The sequence below is a fragment of the Sturnira hondurensis genome, unplaced genomic scaffold (assembly GCF_014824575.4).
Source record: "Sturnira hondurensis isolate 20B ecotype Veracruz unplaced genomic scaffold, ASM1482457v3 Scaffold0002101, whole genome shotgun sequence".
In the NCBI taxonomy this organism is placed as follows: Eukaryota; Metazoa; Chordata; class Mammalia; order Chiroptera; family Phyllostomidae; genus Sturnira; species Sturnira hondurensis.
This window is the reverse complement of record NW_028074732.1, coordinates 73,695-85,082: the sequence shown is the minus strand read 5'-3', so window position 1 is coordinate 85,082 and position 11,388 is coordinate 73,695. Positions and strand designations below refer to the sequence as shown.

Below are 11,388 nucleotides of genomic sequence, written 5' to 3'. Positions count from 1 at the left end.
GTTTGATCTGTTCTTTCATTTGGGCCTTTTTTTTTGTCTTGATGCACCTGACACATAGTGAGGGGTGGAGCCTTAAGTATTCACCTGGGAGGGATAACCCACATCTCTGGTTTGTGACACTGTATGTGGGGGCAGGGTCCAAGAAGGAACAATGGTACCTGCTCCACTCTCTGCCAGTTTTCAGTCACTTCCCCCCACTTCCCATAAGCAAATTGGGCCTTTCTGGTGCTGATTCCCTGGTGGGTTGGCTTGTGTACATTCTAGGACCCTTTGGGTCTCTACAATGAACTCTCCTGTGAAGCTGGGAATTTCTGCTGCTGCCTCAACACCCACCAGTGTTTTTAATCAGTGGTTTGAGGCTATATTTCCCCTCACTGGGACTCTGGACTATGCGGTCTGTCTCACTCCAGAATTGTTCCTCCCAGTTTATCTGTGCATGAATGTGGGACCGCATACTCTACCAGCTGCTGCCACAATCTTGCTGGCCAGCTATAGCCTTACATCACCCTGCTCCACAATTCAGTGCTGAGTCCACCAGCTGTTGCCTTGCTGCAAGTCCTCTCCACATGACTGTCTCTGCCCCTTCTATTGGTCTGGATGAATGTGTTTTCTTTAACTCCTTGGTTGTTGGACTTCCATACAGTTCAATTTTCTGTCACTTCTGGTTGTTTTTTGTTTTTAAATATTGTTGTCCTTCTTTTGGTTGTGTGAGGAGGCACAGTGTGTCTATCTATGCCTCCATCTTGGCTGGAAGTCTGAGATTCTTGATAGTGTGGTACTATGGGTTATTTTGACCTGTCCCATATCCATAAAACAAACTGTCTGCTCGGGATGTGTTATCTAATCTCTCTCATGCAGTAATTTCCTTATGTAGACATCTCTCTATCAACACTTATTAGTTATACTTAGACAACATAGACATAAATAAATGCACACTTCCAATATGGTTTCTTTGGTCTTCAATATGTAAGAATGAGAAATTGGAAATCTTGGAAATTTTTAGGGATGCATAAACTTATAAGTAAGTCTTAAAATATTTTCAATGTTCTTTGTATACTTTATTCATTATTATGGGTATCTAAAATTGTTTAAATAACATAAATACTATGTATATTAGTATATACCAAGTACTGTAGACTCTAGTGAATAGCCAAATACTGGAACATGCCCATGAATATTATTGGTGGTATTTGAATAACTAGCATTTAGGTCTCCCAAAAAGATTAACACAGATTAGCACTACACAAAACCACATGTCAAAATGCCAATTTAAGTGGTTAAATTTGCTTCCAAAATTTATTTCCTGGAACATAATTCATAGGATTTGTATAATATCCTAGGCATACAAATTTGTGGATATTAGTTTTATTTGCAAGAATGACTCACTGTTTGAAGCCGATAAGACCATGCACACATACTCGGTAGCAGCTACCAGCAAGACTGACTGATGAGGTCATGACAGCTCCTCTTCCAGGGTTTTTTGTCCTGGTTACAGGAACACAGACTTAACCTTCGACTCTGCATGTCATGCTTTCCACTTTCCCCTCACCATGATTCCTCTGAGCCCTGTCACCTCTCTATGTTGATCATTATGCTATAATTCATTCAGGAGAGTTATATTCCTTTCCCCAATTTTCTGGATTTCTCAATTACTTTTTCTCAGTATTTGAATTTAAAAATGAATAATTTCTTTTTGAGAAATGCTGGGAAGAAATCCCTGCATAGAAACATGACTCCCACCACTGTGGCTAACACTTCCTTTCATTCGCTGGTTAAACCATAAGAAAAGAGCTGAAGAAATCCATTGTGACAACATCATCATGATGATTTTTGTCATATAGTCTGGACGACAGGTGCTCACTGATGATATGCTCAATTAATTACACTACCTGATAAAATACATTTTATTTTATTTATTTATTTTTAAAATATATTTTATTGATTATACCATTACAGTTGTTCTATTCCCCGCCCTTTATTCCCCTCCACCCACACACTCCCTCCCCCACCATTCTCCCCCCCTTAGTTTATAACCATGTGTCTCAAGTTCTTTAGATTCTGTATTTCCCTCACTATTCTTGCCCTCCCCCCTATCTATTTTCTACCTACCGTCTATGCTATTTTCTGTGCCTTCTCCCCCCTTCTCCTCCTCCCACCCCCCTGTTCCTAACCCTCCATGTGTTCTTCATTTCTATGGTTCCGCTCCTGATCTAGCTGTCCTCTTGGTTTGCTTTTGTTTTTGGTGTGGTTGTTAATAACTGTGTGTTTGCTGTACTTTCACTGTTAATATTTTTCATCTTCTTTTTCTTATATAAGTTCCTTTAGCATTTCATATAATAAGGTCTTGGTGATGATGAACTCCTTGAACTTGACCTTATCTGAGAAGCACTTTATCTGTCCTTCCATTCTAAATGAAAGCTTTGCTGGTTAAAGCAATCTTGGCTGTAGGTCTTTGGATTTCATGACTTGGAATACTTCTTTCCAGTCGCTTCTTGCCTGCAAGGTCTCTTTTGAGAAATCAGCTGACAGTCTGATGGGAACTCCTTTGTAGGTGACTGTCCCCTTATATCTTGCTGCTTCTAGTATTCTCTCCTTCATTTTAGTCTTGGCTAATGTAATTATGATGTGCCTTGGTGTGTTCCTTCTTGGGTCCAACTTCTTTGGCACTCTCTGAGCTTCCTGGATTTCCTGGAAGTCTATTTCCTTTGCCAGACTAGGGAAGTTCTCCTTTATTATTTGTTCAAATAAGTTTTCCACTCGTGGCTGTTTCTTTCCCCGTTCTGGTACCCCTATAATCCAGATGTTGGAATGTTTAAAGATGTCCTGGAGGTTCCTAAGCCTCTCCTCATTTTTTTGAATTCTCATTTCTTCATTCCTTTCTGGTTGGATGCTTCATTCTTCCTTCTGGTCCATTCCATTGATTTGAGTCCCCGTTTCCTTTCCATCACTATTGGTTTCCTGGACATCTCCCTTCATTTCAATTAGTTTAGCCTTCATATGTTCCTCTAATTTGTGACTATAATCAACCAGTTCTGTTAGCATCCTGATAAACAGTGTCTTGAATTGTGCTTGTGAGAGGCTGGCAATTTCTCGGTCGCTTAGAGTTATCGGCTCTGGGACTTTGAGTTCTTCTTGCTCCATCTTTTGGGCTGTTCCATAGCAGGATCAGAGCCCTAAAATGTTCACTAGAGCAGGGAAACTAAGTCGCTGGGTTGTGACATTGTATGTGGGGGCGGGGTCAAAGAGGAACTATGGCGTCCCGTCTGCCACCTGCCGCTGCAGCCCCCAGCGACGCTGCAGCCACCACCGTCACCGGGCCACACATTTTGTTCCACTGCGCGTGAGTGTGCCACCGCCGTCAGCCCTCCACCACTGGGTTCGCCCCCTGGGGCCTGCGTGGTCCATCTCACTGTGCGCAAATATGCGACCTCGGTCAGTCTGCCCCACACCCTGACTGGGTCCGGGCCACTTGCAAGCCTAGGTCGGGGGATCTGTCCTGCCCGACCCTGCTCCGCTGCTGGCTCTGTCCCTCTTACCGGTTCTGAATGGTTCATAGTTGTCGGACTTCCGTATAATTCAATTTTCTGGTCTTTGGGTGTGTCTTTGTTCTCCAAACCTTTGTTGTATTCAAACTTGGCTGTGGGAGAAGGCACAGTGTTTCCACCTATGCCTCCATCTTGGCGGAAGTCCCTTGATAAAATACATTTTAATAAATTCCAACAAGAGAGGTATAAATAGAGAATGTCAATGGATAGAGTGGTTACTTCCTGGGCAAGTACTTCTTTGTAAGTCTGTTGATACCAAGAACAGACTCACACACCCAGAAGGCTTCATGAAGAGTATAAGCAGGGTTTTGAAAGAAGTAGACTTTTGAAGCAAGTGTTAAAGATGAAAGAGAAGAGAAGTAGAGGAAGCCTAAAACAGTTTTCAAGTTCTGACTTCCACTTAGTGCTACCACAAAGCTACCTTATTACAGGGAGTCAGAGAGACCATCATTTTCTCAAGGAAAACATCACTGATTGACATTTCAGTCCTATTATTTGATTCATGATATACTCCACTCAATGTTCTAATTCCAGAACCTAATAATTTTATAGAAAGACTTTTATACTAACTCTAAGAAGGAGAAGCACATTCTATTCAGCTAAAATAGGTACAGAAAAGTAACTGGGGGAGCCCAGTAATTCAGCTGAAAGCATTGACCAGACCTTCAGGGCCTTCTTCCCAATAGACTAACATTGCACCCTCTTCTTTTTGAGTTCCAAGTTAGTCTCCTATACAATCTGCGCCATTAAATAGAAATAAAAGAAAGTATGGAAACACATGCAATTTTTCTTTTGTTGGCATTCCAGACAATGCCTAGCACACTGTGTACATTTAATTGATTCATTATGTTCTGATGCGACTTGGCCTGTATATGTTAATGTGCAAACTGCCAACCGGAGAGTTTTGTTCTTCTCCAGCATTTAGTTGGAAATGAAGACATTTGTAACACGTTGTTAAATCAGTAACTGTTCCCAGAATAAGTGACACTTTGTAGCTCAATTTTCTTATTCCCATGTGAAATCAGCTTTAAAAATTTTAAGCAGCAACAGTAGTTTTGAAGAAAAAAATTAAAAAAAAAGTATTCATCTAGGAAAAATGTGAAAAGTGGAGAAGGGTCCTGCTGTGATGAAGGGAGGCTTTTGTGCCAAATAAATCTACGCGAGGCTCAGATTCTTTTCAGAAATCATTTTTACACTTATAAGAGGAACACAGTCTTATTTTTTTAATGAAAAATGCATAAATTAATAAAGAAGAAAAGTACTCGCAATTCTGCAAATCACAGATAACAACCGTTGGCTTTTTGGTCTTTTTGTATTCACCATTACTCATGTGCATCTCTACTGAATTGGGCTCCTATTATAAATTCAGGTTGGTACCTTGCTTTTATCACTTAGTTATAATGGTAAGTATTATGTCTTATTATTAAATATTAAATTTACACACAATTTTAAGTATGCTGTATAGGTATCCAAAATTAGAGGTTAGATTTTAATAACTTTTCAGTTTCTAAAAGAAATAAACTGCCTTATATTTTTTGTTTTGACTAAGCTTAACTTTTTTAGGTTATGATTTTAGAATAAGAATGACTGAATCGGAGGATAGAAACTTTTCTGGGACTTGGTACACTTAGCTCTATTACATGCAGAAGGATTACACCAATTTTTTTGATCACTTGCAGTCTACACTGGCAGGTACTCTCACTCTTCCTCCTGGAATTGCTGCTAAGCAACATCAACTTCAGAGGCTGGATCCAGACCCCTGCCTGACAGTTGTTCTAGGTGAGGGTGTCCTTCGTTGAGAACTGTCCCAGGATTCCTCTTCACCTCATTGTTCCTCAGGTTATAAATGAGAAGACTGAGCGGCACGCTGTTGGCCATGAACACCAGGGAACGGAGCCCATTTCATTGATACTTGAGGGTTTATCTGTGGTGGGGGCACAGGGACAGGAAGATGCCACACCCATCTGCCACAGGACTTTACTGAGGTGGGAGGAACAGTGGCACCACCTGCTGAGGGGATCTCTGAGCAGCAACCACTATGAGGGCACAGGGAGGGGTGAGGAAGGAGGAAGAGCAAAACTGACTACCTGAAGCCACCGGCACAGCCAGCTCAAGCAGGAGTGTGGGCATCAACCACATGCCATCTTACATACTCCCGCAGGGCTGACACGTAGTATGAGTGCCTTGTTGGTGAATACCAATTCTGACCTCTCCTTGGTGTATAAGAATGAAAGAAAAGGAAGGTGACCAGCTGGGATGCATGGAGTAAAGGAAATTAATGCATCAAATAAACTATTGCTTGCTTAAAGCTATTTTTAAGATACCATTTGTATCTTAAAAATAAAATGTATTTCTTTGAGTGGAATATATGTCTTAATGAGTAGTCTTTATTTGAGTCATCTTTCACAAACTCAATATCATTGCATCCTCAGGGGACAGGCTATTTAAAGGCATCAGCCTTTATTCACAGTGTGTATGGGGTGAGGGTTCCCAGACAGAGCAAGCTGCATGCATGAGCTGTGAACCTTTCAATTAACGCTGGCAAACTAGGGCACCTCCACTGAAAGTTTGGTTCAAATTTTCAAGTCTTATTTAAAGTGCTTCAGGAAACTGGGTGTGGATGGTGAGTGGACATGGTGAAAACATCGCAAAACAGAAGTATCAACTTTAAAGTGTCAGAACATTGGTGTTCTAATTCTACATTTGTCTTTTGGAGTTCATTATCATGGCGACATATGGACACCCACCCCAAGTCCTAAGCCTTCAATTGGTGTCAGAGGCTGATTTACTGATAATGGCATTTCTCAGAGCACCTTTGACATCCTTGTTCCTAAGGGTGTAAATCAGGGGGTTGAGTAAGGGGGTAACAAAAGTGTAAATGAGGGCAAATTGGCGGTCCTTATCCCCAGAGTCACCAGACTGGGGACGCAGGTAGACCAAGGCACAGAAGCCATACTGCAGCAAGACCACTGTGAGGTGGGAGGAGCAGGTGGAGAAGGCCCGGCGGCGGCCTTCAGCCGAACGGATGTGCAGGATGGCCGAGGCGATGAACACGTAAGAGACAGAAATAAGGATGAAGGGGACAACCAGCACGAGGATGCTCACGACATAGAGGACGGTCTGGTGCACATGGATGTCAGCACAGGCCAGCTGCAGGACTGGAGGCACATCGCAGAGGAAGTGGTTGATTTCTCGGAGGCGCCCACAGAAGGGCAAGGTGAAGATTAAGGATGTGAGCTGCAGGGACAAGCAGAGCGCCAGAGCCACAGCACAGACCACCATCTGGATGCACAGCTTTTGGGTCATGATAAGCGTGTAGTGCAGTGGATGGCAGATGGCCACGTAGCGATCGTATGCCATGATTGCCAGGAGAAAACAGTCAGCACCTCCAAGAGTGAGAAAAAATAACATTTGGGCCCCGCAGCCAGCCAGAGAAATAGGCTTCCGGGCTCCAAAGACGTTGGAAAGCAGTAAGGGCACCACCACGGTGGTGTAGCTGATCTCCACAAAGGACAAGCTGGACAGGAAGAAATACATGGGGGTGCGCAGGGAGCTGTGACTGCACACTGCCCAGATGATGGCTGTGTTGCCACAAAGGATCAGCAGGTAGAGCAGGAGGAAGAGGAGGAAGAGGAGCGCCTGAAATTCAGGGACAGCGGTGAACACGCGGAATACAAACTCAGTGGGGCCGGACTGGTTGAGGACAGGACTCCTAGCAAGCATGTCTCTCGCAAAACGTGACAGAAGTGCTGAGTCTTTTCCTTTGCTGAGCTCTGTTATTGCCTGAAGAAAAGCAGCAACTTTAACCTTGGTTTTTGACTTAGAATTACCTATTTAGTATCCAGTTTTCGATTTCTATGCTTAGAAGGAATGTACATAGAGGGTATGGTATGTGTTTCCATGGAAATCTTATGAATGGAATATATAGTCATCTGTAGACATTTTTGATGACAAAGACATATAGATATTCCTGTGAAATGTCTTTTTTTACTCTAGTATTTTATTATATCTTTTAATTTTTTTCAATTACAGTTTACATTCAATATTATTTTGTATTAGTTTCAGGTATACAGCATAGTGGTTAGACAATTAAATGTGCCACAAAGTGTTCTGATATTTCCAGTACCCACCTGGCACTATACGTAATTATTACAATATTATTGCCTGTATTTCCTATGCTGTACTTTACATCCCCACAACTATTTTGTAACTACCAATCTGTACTTTTCAATCTCTTCACCTTTTTTGCTCTGATATTTTAAATCCAATTGACAAGGACTAATTTTTTGCTTGTACTTAATGAAACTAAAGAGTTGCGTAGTTGTAGATATTTTAAAAAATAGATAAATGAATGTGTTGTTCAGTTTTTGTTAATTATTATCAAAATATAACTTACATATAGGGAATTTCACAGACTTAAATGTACAGCTTGATTCATTTTTCATACAATAAAGACACTAGTATCAATAATCACTACCAACATTAACAAATAAAACAATTCTAGTGCTGTTTACAGTGGCCAATACTGGGAAACATCCTGAATGTCCATCAGTAGATGAGTGGATAAAAAAGCTATGGTACATTTACACAATGGAATATTATGCAGCAGCAGCAGCACCAAAAAAAAAAAAAAAGAAGAAGAAGAAGAAGAAGAAGAATGAAAAGAAACTTACATCATGCAACAGCACAGATGGACCTGGAGAAAATTATGTTAAGTGAATGAAGCCAGTCAGTGAAAGAAAAAGAAAAACACTACATGATCTCACTTATATGGGGACTCTAATGAACACAATAAATTAATGAACAAAATAGTAACAGAACCTTAGACACATAAAACAGACTGACAGGGGCCAGAAAGGAGGAAGGGGGAACAGATAAAAGATGGTGAAGAGATTAACCAAAGAATATTTATGCACAACCCATGGTTACTGATAACAATATGGGGATTGGCTTGGGGAGGAGAGCTGGTGGGCTGGGTAGAGGCAGAGAAAGGGGAAAAAAGCAGAAACAACTGTAACAACATAAACAATAAAAATAAAGTTAAAAAAATAAATACTCCAAAGTTGGAAAAAAAAACCCAAAAAGATATAGAACAATTCCAATAACCTACAAGCACATTTTGTGCCTCTGCTCAGTCTTTATATCTCCCAAAGGCAATTATTCTTTTGAATTTTATCACTGGAAATTTGTTTATGTTTCTTTTTAAATTATATTTTATTGATTATGCTATTACAGGTGTCCCAAATTTCCTCCTTTGCTCCACTCCACATAACACTCCTCGTTTATTTATGTTTCAATTTATATGTGTAGTATGTACTGTACTGTAATTGGCTTCAACATTGTGTTTTCAAAGATCATCCTTGCTGTTCTAAAAAGTCTTTGTTCTTTCCATTGTTTTTGTAGTATCCCAGTTCATGGCTATTCAGTAATTTATTCATAGGTGGCTTACTTTTCATCTAGTTTCTTGCCTCCATACAAAACTAGGAAAATGCCTTTTATTCTAATCCTTACTGATATATACTTATTATTTTCTCTAATTTAATTTTTTTTTCTAAATTTCTAATAATGAACCTGAACTTTAGAAGTGAGACAGATTTAGCCTCAGTGCCTATCAGTAAATGAGTGGGTCAAAAAACTGTGGTACAATGGAATACTTTGCAGCAGAAAGAAAGAAGGAACTCCTACCTTTCACAACAGTATGGATGGAACTAGAGAATATTATGGTAAGTGAAATAAGACAGTTGGTGAAAGACAAATACTATGGGGGGGGCTCCGCCCACAGGGCTCCCCCGTCCCCAGCTACCATGGATGAGAAAAAGTCTACCAAGACATGATCTGCTTGGGGAGGAAAGCTGGCCAATCTCTCAAAGGAGAAGGATCAACTGCCTTTTCCTCAATGGGCTTTTATTGAGTTCGTTTTGCACAGGAATACAAGTAAAGCTCATTAATCATTCTCAGGCAGTAAGGATCAAACAATAGATAACAAAGAACTCTGAGGGCCTATTCTGAGTCAGGGTCAGATAGCTAAAGAGCTATAAAACTTTGAGGAACAAACTCAGTGCTTGGATCCTTATTTAATTGAGAGCATTATAAACAAAGCAGGTTTCACAGGATTTTACATATTCTTTCTTAGGCCTGATTGCCCTAGGGAACCGGCCCTTTCCAGCACAGGGCACTACCCACCACCAGCATTGTTTCAGGCTTAAGGCATTGTCTCAGGCTTAAGTCAGGCAGGGATCATAAGGCAGCCAAGAGATTAAAAGACTTCTTGTAGACAGAATGAGGACTTGGGCTATGTCAAAGCCAAGGGGTGGGGGTCCATCACCCCCTTTTGCTGTAGCCACCCAAGTCCTTCCTTGGGGCATCCATGTAATTGTGCCTATCTTAAGTCATTCCCTCCCTTGGGGAATCTTACCCATCATTGGCTAACTGATCAAGTATTGGGGACCAGTTATGGATGAAGTAAAGGGGCTGAGGCAGCATCCCTGCCAGGGAGATAAGCTTTGTCTCCCTATGATCCAAAGGTCACTCACTCAGCCTTAGCCAATGGGGGGAGGGGCAGGGTTACAGCTTCTGAAACCAGGCAGGGCAGTTCCCAACAGAATACCAAGTGATCTCACCTATAAGAAGAATCTAATGAACAAAATAAACTAACAAAAGAAAAAAAAGAATCACAGGCGTAGAAACATGGAACAGACTGACAGTGACCAGAGGCAGGGTGGGGAGAGGGATGATGGAGGAAAGAAGGGGAAGAAACTAGTCAAAGAGCATGTATGAATAACCCACAGACATGGACAACAGTGTGGGAATTGACTGTAGGAGCAGGAGGTGGGATGGGCCAAGGTGGAAAAATTGGGACAACCATAATAGAATAACAATAAAAAATGATTAAAAAAAAGTGGAGCTCTGTGAGATAAGAAAAGACCATAAAGATAGACACAGATGACAGTGTGGTGATGGCCTGAGGAAAGCAGGGGTGGGGTGGGGATGAGGGCTGGAAGGAGGGGAGTTAAAGGGAAAAAATGGGGACATCTGTAATAGTGTAAATAATACAAATAAAATAAAGGAAAGGCCATAAAGAAACTAAAAATGCAATAGCAGAATTGAAACAGGTATCAAAACAACGACAATAAAAAGGAACTTCATAAACATCTGGGAAGGAAAAAGTACTGGTAAATTAGTCCCTTTTGGTTTGGACCACACTTTATTTTAAACACAAAAACTCAAGAAACAATAGGACGATGTCCACAGAAATTTAAGCAAAACAAATTCTTGTGAAAAAACTCTGTACCCAGGCTTTAGCGATTTTTGTTCAAGAATTTCCTCAGAGTTACAAGAACTTAAAAATATATTGTTCTATCAGCCTGGCAGTGACCAGAGAGGGGAAGGGAGGGAATTTTAGGGGAAAAGGGAAAGAAGGGTTTACAGGAACAAGTATAAAGGACACATGGACAAAAACTAAGGGGGATGGAAATGGGAGGGAGGCGGGGAGCACTGGGGGGTGGGCCGGGATGGGAGTAAAAGAAAACTGTACTTGAACAACAATTAAATAAATAAATTAAAAATATACATATTGTTCTAAATAGAGTTGCAGCAATTCTTTAGCAAAACTCTTGTTTATTGGGTGATTAATCAGAATATGTAATTCAAGATTGGGGAAATTGTAGTAAAAAAACTAAGTTTGAAAATTCAAATACTAAAATGTGTATTTAACATTGAATGGTTAATACAGATATTATTAAACCAAAAAAATCATAGGTAATTCTTGGAAACATACATAATAGAAAATGCAAAATCAAATAAAATCAATGTACTATATATCAAAATTTATTTCTGATGGACT

The 11,388-nt window shown here is 40.7% G+C and overlaps 1 protein-coding gene across 1 annotated transcript; it reads right to left on the bottom strand.

Moving 5' to 3' along the window:
- Positions 1-6,002: 6,002 nt before the first annotated feature.
- On the bottom strand, positions 6,003-7,272 carry OR10Q1 (olfactory receptor family 10 subfamily Q member 1). Its single transcript, XM_037039972.1, has one exon. The coding sequence runs from the start codon at positions 7,266-7,268 to the stop codon at positions 6,309-6,311; it is 960 nt and encodes a 319-aa protein (XP_036895867.1). The 5' UTR covers positions 7,269-7,272; the 3' UTR covers positions 6,003-6,308.
- Between the last annotated feature and the right edge of the window lie 4,116 nt (positions 7,273-11,388).